The 19,710-nt window shown below is 34.4% G+C and overlaps 2 protein-coding genes across 2 annotated transcripts; both read right to left on the bottom strand.

Annotated features, from left to right (window-relative positions):
* Positions 1–8,353: 8,353 nt before the first annotated feature.
* LOC130647131 (high affinity copper uptake protein 1-like) lies at positions 8,354–18,953 on the bottom strand. The gene is made up of 7 exons (XM_057452878.1): positions 18,797–18,953; positions 17,546–17,599; positions 16,922–16,999; positions 16,387–16,453; positions 15,460–15,577; positions 14,837–14,878; positions 8,354–8,735 (listed from the first exon to the last, which is right to left on the bottom strand). Exons 2-7 carry the CDS (start codon positions 17,546–17,548, stop codon positions 8,528–8,530), a joined length of 516 nt encoding a protein of 171 aa, XP_057308861.1. The 5' UTR covers positions 17,549–17,599; positions 18,797–18,953; the 3' UTR covers positions 8,354–8,527.
* Positions 9,553–14,830, bottom strand: LOC130647129 (uncharacterized). Its single transcript, XM_057452876.1, has 5 exons — positions 13,671–14,830; positions 13,536–13,592; positions 10,003–13,203; positions 9,786–9,874; positions 9,553–9,634 (listed from the first exon to the last, which is right to left on the bottom strand). The coding sequence occupies exons 3-4, from the start codon at positions 12,866–12,868 to the stop codon at positions 9,798–9,800; spliced, it is 2,943 nt and encodes a 980-aa protein (XP_057308859.1). The 5' UTR covers positions 12,869–13,203; positions 13,536–13,592; positions 13,671–14,830; the 3' UTR covers positions 9,553–9,634; positions 9,786–9,797.
* Positions 18,954–19,710: the final 757 nt, after the last annotated feature.

Below are 19,710 nucleotides of genomic sequence, written 5' to 3'. Positions count from 1 at the left end.
TTTCATTGGCTTTGCTCTTGGTCCTATTGTTGTCCATTTTTTCCAACATATTGACATTGTTGTTCTTGGTCTCCATATTACGATCGGCAATTTTTCAGGTCTCATCTCACTGATTATTCTTCTTGCCACACAAGTAACTATAATCCTTCTAGCAAGCGACTTATCAAAGGAGTTTGATTTAAAAGAAGCAACAGTGGAAAGAAAAATCAAACATCGTGATTATGAAAAGGAATCATTTACGTTTATACTTAAAAAAGTTGTTCAAACTTTTGACGTTTCGTTTATAATGTTTTTAACGATAGGCTCTGCTTTCTGTCAAGAGACTTTCACGAGAAGTTTTCCAGTAATTATCAAGCTATTATCATTTCCACATTATTTTAATGCAATTTTTTTTTTCGTCTTCAGCCTGGTGGTATCTGCAATCATTGTGGCACTCACATCAACCAAACTTAACGACAAGACTGTTTACATTTGCGGTATAGTCAGCATTGTGTTTATTTTTCTAGCAGGAAGCTTTCAGACCATATTAATAACAACAGATGTGAACATCGCCAATAAATTATTGCTCACAATTGGGCTAGCTATTTGTGTAACCGTAGGAGAAATTGGAGAACAAATCTTTATTGTTGCTGTTGCTGCAAGAATGATTTCTTCGAAACACCAAGCTTACGTGGAAAGTGTCCGTGATAGTTTATTAAATGCTGGTTTTGTTGTTGGATGCATAGCATCCGCTTATATTGTTGCGTACTGGCAAGCATACATCATTGGATTAACAACGATGTGCCTAATAAACTTTATTGTTCTGGTGGTAAAAAGACAAGGATATATTAGTCCAAAAATTATGATATAGACCGCAGCGTTTGCATCATCTTGTTTTTGTGATTACATTTCATTACTTTTGGATATACTTCCGGGGTGTGTCTTTTAGTATCCTCAAATTTATTCACTGGAAAGAATGCTTTTAAAATAACATTGTTTATTATAAAAGGCTGTAAAAAGAAATGTTAACTGAGAGGATTGTGTACAACTCACGGAAAAAATATTGCTGAGCGTCACGCTTTATTCTATTTTTTTAACCCTATTTGGACCAAGGTAAACAGCCGTGAAGGAGAGGGGACTTCAAAGCTCCCCTCTTACAGTGATGCAGAATCGCTATTATAATAGCCGTATTCCGTCTGTCTGTCTCTGCGCGAACCCCCCACTGAGTTAGAAAATGATGTTACGGAAACACGAATATCAAATGCGATATATTTTTAGCCACTTTGTTGCGACGAGTAAATATAAAGGTCTGGCGAACCCGTGGATTTTTCCACGGGCAACGACTAGTCTATATTATAATACCCGTATACGTCTGTCCGTCTGTCATGCAAAATGGTAGCTAAGCTGGGCAAGTAGCGAGAAGCACAAAATGCGGTATAAAGAGGACGGGCGACCCCGTGGATTTTTTCATAATTAACTGACCAGTCTCTATAATAATAGCCATAATTTGTCTGTCTGTCCGCAAGGTTAGCGACTGGTTAATTATATTACTACAGAACATAGCACTAGTATTTGCTCGCGTTTTAAAGTATAGTCGGAATAAAAAATTGCACGATGTCATTTGAACCCAGATGACTTTACTTATTTAAAGTCCTGAAGAGAAAAGATGCTTAACGGTGAAACAAAAATTTTGAAGTATGAAAAATTACTCAATATATATTTATATTAAAGTGCGGAACCATTAATTAGAATGCTTTTACGCCGTGTTTTCGTAACCACGTGTTATTCGATGAGTCACTATGACAACAGGCACTATGCCATGACTACATTTTTTATACATGTTTTTCCCAAAAACTACTGTTTTTGGGAAAAACAAGGATGATGGAGAGGTGAACAAATTTCTGTGTTTAAAACCGTATATTTCAGTTCAGAACCTTATTCTCAAAATTTATTTAAAATTGTGGAACAGCTTAACCATGTTTTTCAACACAAACTGAAAACACAAATACAAATGCGACTCTTTCGCTGGACTATTTCTTTGGTCATCATCGTCATCACTGATAAAATAGAAACATCGTTAGTGCGAGTGTAATGAGTAGAACTTGAGCTGCAGTCACTCGAATTGAAAACCACTAGCAAATTAACTAGTTGGTTTTTTCGTGGAAAAATCCACGTGTTCGCCTGTCGTTTTATACCGCATTGCGTGCGTGTCGATACTTGCGGCACCATTTTAAGCGACAGACAGACCGGCATTATAATATGTTCTAATTCTTATTGTCTTCACTAGCTTACGATTCGAAAGTAAACAAACATTTTTAATGCTTTTTAATGCTTCATAGAGGAGATGTGCATACAATACAACATACAATGCATAGGATGCAACTATAGATTTTGAAGCAACCAGCCTCAGGCTGTATTTTTATTTAAAGTGACTATAAATTTAAAACAGTAAAGAAAGCTTATGCCGCAAAATAAAATTGGTGGTTGACTGTTTTAGAAAGACAGGGTAACGGTTATTTTTTATCTAAACCAAAGTCAAGAGAAAGGATTTTCTAAAAAAGGAGACAATGCACCTTAAAGAGCGCTTTGCAACTTTTTTTTACATGATATACCGTTCAACCCGCTGTCAAAATACAACAGACAGTTGATTATTGGTTTATATTTTTTTCATATTCAGTTGTTTGTTTTCATCAAGATAAGAACTCTCTAAAATCAGCTTTTATTTTTTGATAACGTGGGTGTTTTTTGCGTCGTCACTTTGCGTCACTTCAATTGAATTCAGTTGCACGATTCTGTCATTTTGGATGACCCAAATATTTCTATGGGGTACGACATATGACATAAACATTGGAACTGATTCTTTGAAAAGTTATATTGAAAGTCTGGTTTGGAGAAAATCACATTTCATTTTTTGTAAATTATCTCTATAATAGTAACAGCTGCTGTACGTGTTAAGCGCTCGACCTGGTGTTCAACGCCGGGTCACTTAGCTATCTTCTTTATCGATTCCCGTATTTTGTGTGATTAAAATGGCTGCGGGCAGCTGTATTTCGGATTCCTAGCAGAACTCGATTTTTACGGACTTTGTCTTGACTCGTCTATTCACAATATGTTTAAAAAAATATCTGAATTTGTTTCCGTGAACCTAAGTGAATCGTATACCCTGTTCGATAAAAATAATTCGATAAAATCAACACGTCACAAAATTAACGTTCACGAAATAAAAGAGAACGAAATTAACGCGTATGCCTATAATTGATTTAGCTCAACTTCTTTAAAATAATGCGGCTTAGGTTCATTGACAACCAGTTTCTCCTGGTTTCTTTAAAACATTTACAATATCCTTTCAGCCGGCTTTTACCACATTAGGCGAGTGAACCGTATCCGGACGATACTTATTTTTTGTTGCGTCGAATAATTAAGGAGAAGAAAGTATGGTTGTGCAAGAGAGCTTTGTATTCCGATTGTTGGGAAAATATATTGTTAAACTGTAATGACAGGTTTTAAATTAACTAATATTTTTTTTAACGTCTTAGGCTGCAACATTCAAAATTCACGTAAATTTTGTGCCTAATTTCTTGGAATAAGATAGACCATTAAAAATGATCTCATTATATAACACACCATTTACATCGTGTTTCTTCTGAGTATTCGTTCAGAGCGTATCATCAATATCACCATTTTTATATATATATATATCTCCTTAATAATAGCCGTATTCCGTCTGTCTGTTCGTGCGTCTATTTGTCCTTTTGTTACGGAAACACGAAATGCGATACATAAAGGACGAGCGACCCCGTGAATTTTTCCACGGGTTAAGGACTAGTCTTTAATAATAGCTGTATTTTTTCTGTCTCTGCGCGGACCACCTGCTGAGTTAGAAAATCATGTTATGGAAACAAAAATATCAAATTCGATATATTTATATCCACTATGTTGCGACAGGTAAATTTAACGGACGGGCGAATCTGTGGACCTTTCATGGGCTAATGACTAGTCTCTTTAATAACAGCCGTATTTCGTCAGTCTGTCTATGCGCGAAAGTCACTTCCTGTTACGGAAACACAAAATGCGATATATAAAGGACGGGCGACCCCGTGGATTTTTTCACGGGCTAACGACTACTCTCTATAATGATAGCCGTCGTCTGTCTGTTCGTGCTTCAAAAGCGACTTGTGTTATCCACGCACGAAATGCAAGCCCGCTAGCGCAAGGACGAGAAAACCGTCGTGCCACTGTTGGCACAAAAACGAGTTAAATTAGGAACGGATTTTTATATAAATAACCAATTAGAAACTAAAGCTCTTTATATTCCTTAGCAACAATTTTTACGTTTCCCTAATGTTAGTCCGAAATTTTGCAAAAAGATCGGAGCAACTCATTGCTGGAGAAAGGAAAGTTTCTCAACTGTTTTCTTTCTGATAATTCTATTTGTGTTCTAACAAGGTTGCAGTTTCTTTTAAAACTGCTTTTCGGGTGTTTTTTCTATTTGCTTACATTTTTGTTCACCTATATTTTTTAGTTAGCGAGTTGTCCAGCCACGTTGAAACTTTGTATTACTTTTATTTGTCTCTTATTGTCACATTCTCTAGCCATATATAAATCTTAAACAAAACAAATTTTAAGATTCTGGCTACCAACGTAGATATGTGATTCTTATGTTATCCAACATTATAGATTTTTGTGTTATTTTCGCCAATCTGATTTTTACTTAGCTGCATCTGGGGTTGTCACTGCAGTTAGCTACCTCTAGGAAATGTAATAGTATCCAAATACAGTTGGCTGCAACAGAATTTTTAAGTAATCTTTTTCATACTAAATGCAATTAAGTAGTTAGCTAGCTATCCCTTTACTGTAATATAAACTTTAGCAAAGGTGAAAGGTTTATTAATGAGACACAGAGTACCTTTGCTATATGCTTATAGCAAGGGTACCCAAGATGTGCTCAAGAGGTGCTCAAGAAGCATAATTCAAGTTTCATTCTATCTTTATTTTCATAGTTTACATTGGAGAGACGATCTTTTTCGACAATGCGAGTTGCACCATCATCTCAGGTCGAAAAATTGAATTTGTCAAAGCCCTATTTACACTCTAAAATTCGAAATAGGGAGAGAATCGTGCTGAAGGGACTGAAAAACAGTTCAAATTATAGAAAGTTTTAAATTAGAGAAATACGAATTGCAGAAAGTTTTTTGTAAGAGTTTCTTAAGAAAAAATGACGGTGACTGAGCACTCGTTCGAATTATAGAAATATTTCAATTATAGAGATTCGAATTAGAGGGTGTCAACCGTATATACTAAAACCTAAGTAGAACTTGCAATGGCCTGAAAGCTAACGTACGTTCAAAGTAAAGTATTAGCAAAGCAAAGTAAAGTAATACTTAGTATAAATTATTTAAGAGCGATAGCTAGGGAGATAAGTAGGTATTAAGAGTTAGGAAAAGTAGTTATCTTCTATCTATAGTATAGTCAGTTGTACATTCTCAATGCCGTAAATAGGCCAAAATTATGTAATTTCCACCATTTTTCAGACCTTTTATTTATTTTTTCTTTAAACTCAATATACAATAAAATAGGCTAGAAACTTTAAAAAATATTGCTAAAATATGTTAGCCTTACGCTAATTAAAATCGACTCATTAAATATAATAATAATAATAAGAAGCTAATCCAAATATCCAACGTTATAAATATATGTGGCACAGAAGCGACAACTGCACTAAATACACGGAATGTTGTTTAGCCCGTGTTCGAATAAGGGCAACGAAAAGGCATTTCGGGCGGAGTCAGGAAGCTGCTCCCATAATTTAGACGCAATATAAGAGACGCAGAATAGGCCATGTTTTCTCGCTTTGTTTATATATCACAAGCTCGACTGAATAATTACGGATATCCGATTTTACCTTCCTGAATATCTGCTTAATGCCGTCTAAATAAGGCGCCTATTTTATTTAATTACCGGTTACGTCTGATTGGACATACGAACTTTTGGATTTAGCCTAATCAATGAATCAATACAATAACAAGAAGCCCTGGGGGCTCTAAGAATTTCCGCTCGCTAATTCGTTGTGTCATCGTGCCAAACATTCGAAGAGGTTTGGTGCATGAAACTCTGAAGTTAAACACACAAGTGACATTATATCTTACAACAAACGCAAACAAAACGAAACGTGTCATAATAAACTCATATTTTAAAAGAAATTGCTAACAAAAAATACATGAAAGTCTTGCGATTGAAACGTTTATGGTCTTAAACTGCATTTAGTAGTTGACAAAAAATCAAAATTTTGATGTGACCATTATTTTCAGCATACTTTTTTTATCAACTGTGCCAATTTTTGTCGAGAATAAAGTAGTTTTAATTTTTGGACCAATTTTGGCCTAAAATGACATTTAAGGTGGCAAAAAATCGAAATTTTGATGTCACCATCATGTTCAGCATACTTTTTTGTTAACTGTGCCAGATTTAGCCGAAAATGAAGTAGTTTTAAGTTTTGGACCAATTTTGGCCTAAAATGACATTTAAGGTGGTAAAAAAACAAAATTTTGATGTCACCATTATGTTCAGCATACTTTTTTTGTTAACTGTGCCAAATTTTGTCGAAAACAAATACTAATTTTACTTCCAAATTTCGGCAGAATGCTTTATGGTCATTTTTTCTTCAATTTGCAATTAAATTAAATTTTCGATACGCATCAAAAAAGAGCAGCTACTAATGCTTGGAGTTGCCATAGCAATATTATCATCAGCATAGGATATACAGTTACAACACAAAACAGCAGGGATGCCATGTTTGTTTACATTAGTTCTGGTTTCCCCAGTTAGTTTCTTTAAGGGGAGGGTTGGTCCTAACATTTGATAATATTCTCTTACTTCTTTAGAGAAAAAGCTAAAACATTCGAATTATTGATTATTTTACCACTCCACTCTTTTGAGATTAAGTTCCCATCTGCGACAATTATATTCCAAAGAGGTTGATAAGCAGTTGTATGATCGTGTTCGTGATATAAAAGTGGATGACGTATTGACGATATAAGTCAACTCGCAATAAGTTTAAAATTTTTATTTAATTTATTTAATTTAACTTTCTTTTTTTGGAAAAACGGACTAACGACTGGTATATATATAGTAGGCGATTATTAACTACATATTTTTTACAATATAACACTAAATGAATATAAACGTTATACGTGGAAAGATAACAAAAAACATTGAAAGTTGACATTACTATAACAACATAAGCCAAAAGATCGATTTAACAGTTCAATGTTCTCGAATAATCAGCACGTCGACGCCACACATACTACGAACAGAATACTTCGGAAACCACGCAGTCATAATTACTTCATTGCTTGAATGTTAACTGAATAAGGATGAAAATCAACATTTTTGTCACACCACAAAAGCGTAAAAACATTAAATACTTTTACAAAAAAACACGAAGTATAGATTTTACCATGAAGTGTGTAATCGCCATTTTTGTAAACCGTGTTTTTACAAGTTAGTAAATAACGCAGACTAGAATTACAATAGACATGCATTTAGTTGCGAATAATAAAATCGCAGAAGATGACTGACTCCAAAGGTGGAACACTGCGGGAGAGTGATACAACGAACAAATATGTAATCGAATGAATTCAAGACGTTTGACCCCTATCCCTTCTGATAGAATCCTGAACCCGATAAAAAAACTATGTTAGATTTTAGTGTTCAAATGTTAGTTGGTAGTGCGCACTTAGACAAAATCTTAAATTTTGTTAAAATTAATTTTAAAACTAATTTTGTTAAAACACAGAAGGAATCATATTAAGACTGATTTTTCGAAGTTGTATCTCAAGTGCTGTGGGGAAGAGAATAGACTGACATGCTTGGAATATGACTATAAATGTTATGCTTATGTAAAGAAGTTATGGTAAGTGTGTAAAGTTGAAGCTGAAATTATTCTTCACCTTTATGCTTATTAAGGTTATGCTTGTATAAAAAACCAACCAAACAGATAAATCATCCCAGAAGGAGAGTTAAACGGGTTACAGTAGTGATAACTGCCATCGGATCTTGTTAAAGAGTATTTAAAAAATGTTTTTATTTTTATTATATAAAACAGTTTGCAAGTTTAAAAAAAAATTACTTCTACCATTCCTTAAAAATTCAAAATATTATCAGAAAGAGTTGCAGCAGGGGCGTAGTAGGTATACAACTTTATACTGTAAATGCTGAAATTTGGGAAGTATTTCAGACAAGTGTGAAAATTTATAAATTCTCGACTTAGTAGACCACAACCATGATTGCGTATCTCTAATTACTTAATTCGAGAAAATATTCAGAAACTCACAATCACCCCTCCAACTGAAAACCAACTATAAAACATTTCAAGTGTTTTAATGCTTACATTTTAAACAACAATAAAAAACACATAAAAAACATCACTAGAAAACTTAGTATAAACACAGACTTATTTAGAACACAAAGTATCTTTTGTCTCATGCGTTGTATGTGGGCTTATTTCTTCTTGTTCGCTATGAAGGTGGTGTAGAAGTCTAGGCGCTAATCACATATTGCAATGGTCACCCATGGTCTCCTCCATTGTTAGGGGTGCCCATGAGAAGATAAAGTAACCGAGACCAGATCCTAAAATAATGGAGACGCCAATCCAAACGTTATACGTCATCACAGCCAACATAAGCAAGTAACCTGCTGTTAATTGGAACATGTGGAGGAGTGTCTGGATGGAGTGCGTGGTCAGATGCATTCGCTTTCTAAATAGAAAATATTTACGCTATTATGAGCGCTACTATATAGAAAATAAACAAAAAACAAAAAATGCGTGTTCTGAAGTCCATCGCAACTTGTAGTCCAGGAGCTCATAACAGAACTTTAGGTCCCATTTTCTACAAAAGGTTTGACCCTCTAAATAGGTTGGTAGTATCACGGACAATAAAAATCACATGGTCAGCTGACCCAATTTGGGGGCGTTTGGGTCCCAGGCCCCTAAAATTACCCTAATTCGAGACTCCTATTTGGTCCCATAATTCTCAAAGCTTAAAAGTTAGTAACGTGTGTCATTATATGAGAGAATCTGAAAGATGATAAAGCTTACCGAAAAATTGGGTCTTAAGACTGGGTCAGACCCCCCTCAAAGACCATATTTAGGACCTTAATTTGTCCCCATAAGCTACAAACTCCAAATTTTGCACAAACATTCTCTAACATAGTGTAATGTCAGTGGTCATAAAGCTGACCAAAAATTTGGGTCTCTTGGCCTAGTCAGACCAAGTCTCGCCCCAAATCCCTATTTTAAACAACTTTTAGAGGGTAAAAAAAACCAATGACTACAAAGCCCAAACTCAATATTTGTGTTCTATACTAACTATGTAATACATAAATGGTCGAGCTTACCAAAAAATGCGGTCCTATCAGCAGGTCAGACAAAGATCTGAACAGGGACTCAAATTAGACCTCATAAGGTACAAACTTAAAATTTTGTAAGACTATTGTGATTTGGCAAAAAGCAAACCAAAAATTACGGTCTCTTGATCAGGTCAGACAATAGTTAGCGATATCAAATTAAAAAAGAAATGCTCTGATAGCATTTAATAAAATATAAATATGTACAATAGGTTATAGCAGCATGATTGATATTGTTCTGCATCAGCATCTAAAGATGAGAAATGTCATTCAGTCATAAGATCTAGTTTAAACTACAATACAACATTAAAAAATATTAAAAAGGTTACTCAGTTCTAGAATATATGACATTGAATCCTATTCTGTAAATTTTTTGTCATATCCCACAAAAAAAATCTAACCTTAAATTATCATTACACGTCTTCGTCACTAGTTTCGTCATCACTGTCTGAATCGTCATCACTTGACAGTTCATCAAACCCTTCAAAATCTTAAGGAGAATGAAATACTTTTAATATTTAAAATAGCGGCGGCAGTAGCGGAAATAAAGAATTGCTTCCGAGTAATAATTAAAAAACTAAGTGACTAGATTGTAAAACTTAATATCCAAAATTTTACCTTCTACTTCTCTGGAGAATCCATAATAATTTTCATTGCTGGTGACATCTACTGCTTTTGGAGACATTTCGCCTTCGTACCACTTAATGATATAGCTGCCATCTTTCAGCAGCCAACCCATGTCTTCAGGAAGGTGATTTGGAGGCTCGGACGTTATTGATGACATCCATAACTGTGCAACATACTTTGTTCGATAAATCTTTTGACGCAACACTCGTAAACAAGGTGGTAGAGAACTTCCATCAAACTTTTTAACACAGGAAATTGCTTCATTTTCTCCTTTTGGTTTATACTTTTCCAAAAACATTACCAACCTAGCTTCATCTACAGATGATAGATTCCTTTTTCCATACATGCTGCATACAAATTTTTCCAACGTTGCAAAAGCGTCATCTGTGACATCAAGATTTGTTCCTAGCTGTTTAAATACATCTTGCACACTTTCATTTTTTTCTAGTAGTTTGAAAGGTCGAATTTTTCCTTTCCTACTAAACGATGCTGTATAGTCACATCCAGTGAAAGCATGGTATGCTGGCAAGGCCATGCAAATATTTTTGCCCAATTTCTGGTATATTTGATTAATACTTATGTACCTTAATGTATTTTTAGTGTAAACACCGGTTTCCATCCAAATATTCAAGCTGTTAGGTAACTTACTAAGGCAGCCAAGAGCAATTATCAGCACGTCAGTATCTATGGTTCTTATCACAACGTTTGCTGGTGTTTGAATCGAAGATAGGTGGTACAAAATTCTGGAATCAGCTTCTTCATGAGTTGAAAACAATTTAACGATCTCGGTTTTGACCACGATCTCTCCTTCAACTCTAAACATGTAGCAGGTATCATTGCGATTCATTATGACTGTTTTGTTTCCAAGTACTGTTGAATGCATGTTGTTTTCCCAAAAGAAGGCTAAGAACTCCACCAATGCTGCTTTGAAGTGATCATTTCTCAATGCATTCAACCAGTTTGAAGGTCTTTTTTGCTCAGGTCCAGTTATCTGATAAGCTCCATGTCTCTCAGTACATCGAATCTCCATTGCAAGTGCAAGTATTTGGTGACATCTTTTACTTCTCTTGTAACACTTTCCCAGTAAAAATGACTTGAGAGAACCTTTTTCAATCACACCAGCTTCATTTAGGATATGCGGACCACCAGATTCAGCGATGTACTTGCCAAATGCGCTAAACATGGCCATCTCTACATGGAATGCACCTAGAGCGACAAATATATTGTCAAACTTTGGAGATTCTTCTGCTTGAAGTTGCATAGCCACTTTGGCAATCGCAAGATCATATGTTACTGAAATGTTTTTTTTACCACATTCATTCGCAATCACCTGTGCACGCCTCAATGTTTCTGCTACTACAGCTATAGAAGTTGGAGACTGATTAATTTGTGGCAGGTACCAAACTTTTTGCAGATTGTTGGTATTTTGAAAAATTATAGAATTCCAGCCAACCCACATTGGTGTAGTGTCGGGTGAAAAATAAAAATCCATCATCCACAAGGTATCGTACATGCGTGCTTTGATATATGAAAGGGGTTCTGACGCCCTTCTCTGGTCATCTAGTGGAAGCATTATTCTTGTTAACATCTTAGGTTTTTTTCTGTACGGCTCTATGTCTAATCCTACAGCCAGAAATGATCTACGTTTTTTCTTTCCAGATAGCTGAGAATTGCCAAGGGTAGAATCGTCATCTTCTTCCAATGATTTGTCATTATTTTGTGACACAACTTGGTACGCTATCCCAACAGTATCATGCAAGGTATCCTTTCCACTTAAAGTTTCAACAAATCTGTCAAAGTTGTCGAATGCAACGCCTGTTCCAAGACTTGACATTAGTTTCATACCATGTGGTGTGGCATTCCCGGCCTTTGTTGATGTAAAAGTTAATTCTGTTTCTAGTTCTTCGATAATGCTATAGCTAACAGAGTGTCCAAGTCTATTTAACATTTCGATCACTTTTTTGCTTCCTGTAATGCTTTTCACTGCCAGTCCAAGCTGCAAATGTTTTGCAGGTTTTTTTTTTCCTGATGTTGCAGCAAATATGACATCGTCAGCAATACTTTTTATGCGCCTCTGCTTCTGATTTGACTTTACTATGCGTTGGTCAGGACCACCAATAAGGTAACTGAAAAATTCAATTAATTCATTTGGTGCCTCAACTTCACCTTTTTTTATATCTGCAAATGTCACTTCATCGGGTATAGGGCATTTTTCAATTTCCATTATGGCAGACCTTAATGCAAACGCTACATCTCTAATCTTCGCTTTCAATTTTGTCTTCATCGAGTACTCTTTCCTGAAAGCTTCTTCTTCGGAAATGGTGCTGCAGAATATCAAGTTTCCACGTCTTGTTTTCCCCTTCATGATTTGTATACTTTCTTTGTAATGCTTTAATAATTTTTGCTCAAGTTTTGCTGAAGACGATTCAATATCTTCGAATGCTTCATTCCCGATTTCTGCTAGTAACATGTGATATTGATTTTTTAGCTCGCTGAGTAAGATAACATCTTTTTCTTTTAGGATGTGATCATCAATATAAGCACAAACACCTTCAAAAGCCTTGCAGTGAATCCCTCTCGCAGTATGCCAGGATGTTTCAAGTTTTTGTCTTTCCATCCCTTTTTCATTCCTCTCTTGTATTGCCAATGGTGTTTTTTCGGCCTTGCTTTGATAACTGACCCTGCACATTCCATGGTAGTATATTTCTTTGCTTACAAAATCTTCATTTCCGATTCGCACTAACATAGGCTTATCTTCCAACCAACGTGCATACTTTTTTATATTTTCTTGAAAATTCTCTGTAGATGCTGCATTTAATTTTTGCTTTAAATTTTTGTGCTTCTTTTCCTTTCGCATGCAGAAAATACATATCTTTGAAAACACTCCTGTTGAAGATGATTGCACTGTTATGGAAATTTTTGAACGGGTTAAAGGGACAGCTTTAGATACTTTCTTATCGTTGGGGAGATTTTTTCTCTGTGTTTCAGACAATGCTATAAATCTTTTGTAACAATTTAAATGAAATCCTTGAATTTTATTCACAAAGCCAGGAAGTTGCGTATCCTTGTACTTTAGATTTCCATTTTTACGTGTAACTAAGATAGATTTGCACTTTCCCAGGGTTTCCGTATTGAAGAGATTTATTTTGCCAACTTTGTATCCATCACCAACATGCAGCACACAGCATCGTTCTAAAAGTTACAAAATTGACAAAAACGGTTTTAATTGTGGTGAAAAGAAGGTTTTACGGAAATTTAGGTGTTCCGATTAAGCAGTGATTTCAAAAACATTAAATATATTGTATAAATACAATACGCCATGTCACTTAAATATAATATACAAAACAACAAAACGTTAATATGAAGATATATTGTAATTCTTCTGTAAATAGCGTAAAAAATCAGTTAATATAATTAGAACGTAAAAATGTACAAAGGAATTAATATTTACAAGGCTTCAACATAATCTAACAAGTATGTAAATCAAAGAAGGTCTCATTTACATTAAAGCATCTTCAACTTACCATCACTGTCAGTATTTCCATTTGCATTTAAATTGTCATCTACAGTAGCTACAACATCTGCAAAATATCACAATAATAACTTGTTATTGGTTATCTTAAATTAATGTATTCTAATTAATTATGTTTTCCTCTTACCATCGCTTTCATTGATCTTATTGAATATTTCTTTGTTCGAAAATTCTACGAAATGAGAAATTCAATCAATGAAGTAAAAATTGACAAAATATATGTTTAAAAAATTCAGTTCAACAACAGACTATTAAAACTTTTTTTGACTTATCATCCGAAACTGACTACAACATGCAGTAACTAAAAACTTGATATAATTACATATATCTTTACCTGTCATATCTTCTATCTATCACATTTTATCTAAAGTTTCTAATTTTCTATATTTGATAGTCTAATATGCAAATATCCCGGTAATTTGTTCACGTTTTTACTTCACTTGCTTCAAAATAACTGCTTCTCTTAACTTTTTTCTTTCACTGTCTGGTTTGTTATGTCGGTTTCCTGTTGTATTTGGACGAAAACGTTCTATTCTATTTAAAAAAATTCTAAAAATAAGTTAAGGCCCTGAACACATTGGAAATAAGACAAATGTTTTTCTATTGCTTCTCCTCCGCATTAAAAATAGAGATATGGGGCGAGACGCGGTCTGACTAGGCCAAGAGACCCAAATTTTTGGTCAGCTTTATGACCACTGACATTACACTATGTTAGAGAATGTTTGTGCAAAATTTGGAGTTTGTAGCTTATGGGGACAAATTAAGGTCCTAAATATGGTCTTTGAGGGGGGTCTGACCCAGTCTTAAGACCCAATTTTTCGGTAAGCTTTATCATCTTTCAGATTCTCTCATATAATGGCACACGTTACTAACTTTTAAGCTTTGAGAATTATGGGACCAAATAGGAGTCTCGAATTAGGGTAATTTTAGGGGCCTGGGACCCAAACGCCCCCAAATTGGGTCAGCTGACCATGTGATTTTTATTGTCCGTGATACTACCAACCTATTTAGAGGGTCAAACCTTTTGTAGAAAATGGGACCTAAAGTTCTGTTATGAGCTCCTGGACTATTGGTGGAATATTTCAAGTCGAATGATTTTGTGCGTGTTTTTGATTGGCTGACAGAAATTTGTAGCGTTCGAAAGTAGAATTGATCTATTTCTAGCGGTGCAGTATTACACTGGTCAATGAGAATCTTTTTGTATTCTGCGCTAGACGAAAACTATTGGAAACGAGTCTTTATATACTTCAAGCAACTCTTATGCCTTGATTATTCCACACTGCAAGAACTTACGCAGAAGGTTCCTTGACGTCCGCATCAATAGCTTCGTATCGTCTATGAAAATATAAATATAAAAATGTTATTTAGGACTTCATGCATTCTTTAAAACTGCTTGGAGGACCCCTTTCAAAGCAGTTCTTCAATTTACAACATGTGCTAGTCGGTCTATTTCTTCCCACAATGTTTTTCATAGCAATAGAAAAAGTTCACAACTTAATATTAGCAAAGGATATGGAGTTTTGATGGCTTTTTATGTGGCATTTCGAACGAACGATTAAACTGACTGTTAAAACCTTACCTGAAAACAAAATCAGAAATGTTTAACATCTAACTAACTAAAAGTTAAACCTATTCTCCGCTTAAAAACTTGAGAATAGATCACTCAAAACTTAAAAAATAACAAATATGGGGCATTAAACTTTTTTTCCGGTTTATCAGTACTCGACAAAATTAAATATCCCGCTATTTTTACGTAAATTTACAGTGCATGGGCAGTTTTTCTACATGTGTGCATGCGCTAAATTGGAACACTCACAAAAACTCGTCGATTGTTGTTTTTAAGGACCTTGCATAGTGGAAGATCCCTGTAAGATATTGAGGTCCTGAATTCAATTACGCATGTGTGATTTTCTCACCCGTTACGTTGACCAGTAAGAATCGATTTTTTCTTTTTTATTAAAGAAAGTCGCCAAGATTTGAAGCCTTCGTACAGCATAGCCATAAAGAAACAAAACACACACGTGCCAAATAATTCTAAAACAAAAATTAAAAATATAACGTAAGGGGACATGAAATGTCTACCTATAGCTTTCGCAATATCGTCGCCAGGCCTCTTTAAAGTCTCGTGTTATAGACGTAGAAAAGTCCTGGAAGCAAGTTTAAAAGCTATTGTTGAATAAGAATGATTCGATATACAGAGTTTATTATCATACTTATGTAGGATTGAAATCAACCGATTTTCGTAAGGGTGACATCTCCCTCGTCTCCCGAATAAAAAAAAATTGTAGATACTGAAAGCCACTGTATTTCCGTCAATTATTCACTTTTTAACGTCTTTTACATTTCCATAATTATGCTCCTTAGACTAAATATCACACATATGATCTCTTATAATAATATGAAACTTCCGTGTGTCTGTTTGTGACTTTTGCATACATTTGTTATTTGTTCACTCGTTCCCTCGTTCATTCATTCATTCATTCATTCATTCATTCATTCATTCAAGCATTCATTAAAACATTAATTCATTTAAGCATTCGTTTATTCATTCATTTATTCATTCATTCATTCATTGAAGCATTCGTTCATTCATTCATTTATTCATTCATTCATTCATTGAAGCATTCGTTCATCCATTCATTTGTTCAAACATTTATTCATTTATCCATTTATTCATTCAAGCATTCATTTATTCATTCATTAATTCATCCAGGCATTCATTCATTCATTCATTCATTCATTCATTCATTCATTCATTCATTTATTTATTTATTTATTTATTTATTTATTTATTTATTTATTTATTTATTTATTTGTTCATTCATTCAAGCATTTAAGCATACCTGCAACAGTGGTCGTTTTCCATTGTTTGAACAGCATCGTTACTTTTTTATCCGCAGTAAAATACATCTAAAAATAATTAGCAAATGACATGCGCATGACGACACAGAGTTTTCCCTGTTTACGTAGCATGTGTTAACAAAACGTTACAAGAAAGGTATGGGTGGGAGAAACTAGAGTGAGCCTGTCTACACTGGCATATTTTTCTTTCGGCTAAAACTTGTTGTTTCTATACAAAATTAAAATTTGTTTTATTTGGCACTTACATTTCAGCCAATGTTTTGACCAGTGTAAAAAAGATAGACGGGGACCAGTAACGAAGTGGATTTAAAAATCAGACGTCCTCCATTCGCTTATTCACAACATATATGGGTATGCACATTTTAGCTTTCCAAAATCCGACAAAATAGCTAGCACGTATAAATTTAAACTACCAAATAGCAAAAACAATTATGCTCGATAGATAAAGATTAACAACAACACTGGTCAAATACTCGCATAATTCAAAAAGGGTCTAGAATCGAAGTTAGGACTTACTTGCATCATCATCATCATCATCATGGTAGAATTGCTGTGCATGTTCATCCCTACATCATCCATCATCATGTTATCATCCTGAAGAAAACAAAGTAAAACTTAAGAATACACAGAAAACAACAGAATCGTTCCCAGGGTCTTTTTTCTCCCTATGGTACTAGCGACCTGTGAACCCTGAGAACAGAGTTGATGCAACAATTGCGACAAAATTTTCATTCCACAATTTTTTTAGTTTAGTGTATAAATTTTGTCTGATTTCACCAATACTACTAGGAAAGAAAGTACTCAATATAAGACACTTGTAATTTAGAATGCTTTCACCAAAACAGTTCAGTATTTAACGTGGTAAATAAACGAGACAATTACGTCTCGCTTTCCACCTGTGGTGTTTGCAGATCTTGAAAAGATATTTGCACGCGATAAGGCGGTTAAATAAACAAAAAGCTTTAAAAAACTTAACCAGAAATTTTAAAACCTCCAACTATAGGTTATAAATTAATTCGTTCAGGCTAAGGCTTGAACAAACAAAGTTTGTAAAAATACCACAATCTGTAGTTCTTTCAAATTAAAGGATGTGATTTCGTGAAAATAATAAAATCATATTTTAAATGAGTTGCTTCTTACCATCTTGGCTTCAACTTTCAATTTTTGCAACAAGTCACATGAAAGTCACGTCTGCTATAATATTAGGTAATTACATAAATCAGTCCCAGGCTTTATTTAACTTAAAATAACTTTCGAAAATGATAGCCATTAAAAATTACGTAAAATATAAACCTGAAAACTGCGTTCTGTGAATTAAAAGCGGCCTCAAGACGACAGTACACTCTCGTCATCAGGACTTTTTGCATTTTTGATAAGATAGACTCATATCAAAAAAGCAACAATCCCCGGGGACAAAAGATGGATGACGATATAGCCTGGACAAACAACTTGCGTCCTTCAAAGTTTGCATTCTTTAAAATCAAAACCAATAACACCAAGGGTTGAGGTCCGAAATTCCATCGTTGACGTGAAGAGAACTCACGTGTTCAAGATAAAAGCCATTCTTGTTATTTTAGATGTTATATTAAAGGTTGAAGTCTACCAATTTTTTATGATTTGTTTAGTACGGGCGTGATTGGTACAAGGTACAGACAATGTAACGCCCGTGAAAATTCTAATTCTAGGAAATCAGGACATAGTTGTTAAATTTAGTTTTAAAATCTAAAAAAGGCCGGCAACGTGGTTTCACTGCATAGCATCGTGTTCCTTTAAAGAATACTTGACAAATATCATATACCCTGTCCAACATTATCGGGACTTCGGCGGCCACTTTGGTATATAGAAGACTAATAGAATCTTTTGATACAACCAAGCTTCGGTGGCAGGCACAACAAAAATGTCATGCACATTAAACTGACTTGTGAAGAAACTACAACGACGCCGCCATTACTTGGGTGTATAAAATTGCACGTTTTTTGTTACTAAGCAAAAGCAATTCTTGTCCAGTTCCATTGTTACTTTATAATTTAGCAAACTCGGGCTGATTTGTTGTTTTAGTCTCGCTCAAAGCAAAACAAGAATTAGAAAAGAAATTGGAAGAATTTTTGGCTGTAAGGGACAACAAAAGAAGTGAAGTTAGACCCCAGTATCTTTAACTATTGCTGTATAACTATCAGAAAACGCAGTATTGTTGAGAGCATGGAGACAAGGTTGATAAATCTTTTGTTGGGGTTTACTCGAGCCTGGCTTGTTGCTTATCTTAGGCTTATATAATTACTTTTCAAGCAGAGCCTAAAGTTATATATAATTAAATATATTTATAAGAACCAGCAGCTTCTTATAAATATGTTTTATCTATAAAAATTAAAGTTTATTTAAGTTGTAACTTACCATATATTCTTCCTGTTTTATTCCACTTTTTTTCTTTATTATTTTTATTATTATTATTATTGACTAGAGTAAAAATTTGCGAAAAAGAACGAGTTTGAAATCTGCAACCTGTAAAAAAAGCAAACTTTCAAACAACATGCAAACATGCTTTCGCGAATTCACACACGTTGAAACGATGTCAAATTGATCATGTGAATAACATTAACATTCATCTTATTAAAAAAACATCACATCACATGTTAGCATTCATTGTCTACGTCATGTCTGCAAAAATATATCATGTTTCAAATCTTGCTCCTAGGTAACATTTAAATTCCAGCAGTGGTCAACTATATGTAATTAAAAAAAGTCTACATTTTTTATTAGTAAATGTGGCACAGTTTACCCGTATTGCTCAACCTGACGTTCAATGTTGGGTCATTCAGTTAGTAGTAAAAACTGTTTCTCGTACCACTATTACAGTGTTTTGTTTTCAACGCTGTGAAATTTATTTTTTATGCGAAGGCTGACATCTTTGGAAAGAAGCAAAAAACTTGGATGAGGGTTACCTTAATTCGTAAAATTTTTAAATTTCACACATTTTTTATACACACTCAGATTCAGCATACATTTAATTTCGCGCCTGTCTTGTGAGAGCTACACAAGAATCTTTTTGTACAGCACAATGTATTGCACATCTTTTGAAACTAAGTCTTTAAATCTCAACTTTCATTTTGATAGAAACCATGGAGGTATAAACAGATCGTGTCCATGGCCGAGTAACGCTTAGAAGCTTCATTAACCTCGAATTTACCCTAGGTTGGTTACGGTCAATTTTTTTTATTTCCTCACAACTAACTTTTGCGCAAGTTTAAAAAGAAACATTTCACGCATAATAACTTTTTTCATGGGCAAAAAATTTGTTTTACGGTACA

This window comes from Hydractinia symbiolongicarpus, chromosome 6 (genome assembly GCF_029227915.1).
Source record: "Hydractinia symbiolongicarpus strain clone_291-10 chromosome 6, HSymV2.1, whole genome shotgun sequence".
Classification (NCBI taxonomy): Eukaryota; Metazoa; Cnidaria; class Hydrozoa; order Anthoathecata; family Hydractiniidae; genus Hydractinia; species Hydractinia symbiolongicarpus.
Note: the sequence above shows the minus strand (reverse complement) of the source record. Positions and strands in the feature narration are given on the sequence as shown.

Excerpts from the sequence above, each read along its gene's own strand:
- LOC130647129 (XM_057452876.1), bottom strand. The coding sequence starts at position 12,868 with ATGCGAAAGGAAAAGAAGCACAAAAATTTAAAGCAAAAATTAAATGCA. Across the intron at positions 9,875-10,002 it reads ATTCTCCAGAGAAGTAGAAG|ATTTTGAAGGGTTTGATGAA; the intron begins GTAAAATTTTGG and ends ATTCTCCTTAAG.
- LOC130647131 (XM_057452878.1), bottom strand. Across the intron at positions 16,454-16,921 it reads TGATGATGATGATGATGCAA|ATGTATTTTACTGCGGATAA; the intron begins GTAAGTCCTAAC and ends AATTATTTTTAG. Across the intron at positions 15,578-16,386 it reads GAAAACGACCACTGTTGCAG|AATTATTTGGCACGTGTGTG; the intron begins GTATGCTTAAAT and ends TTTTTGTTTTAG.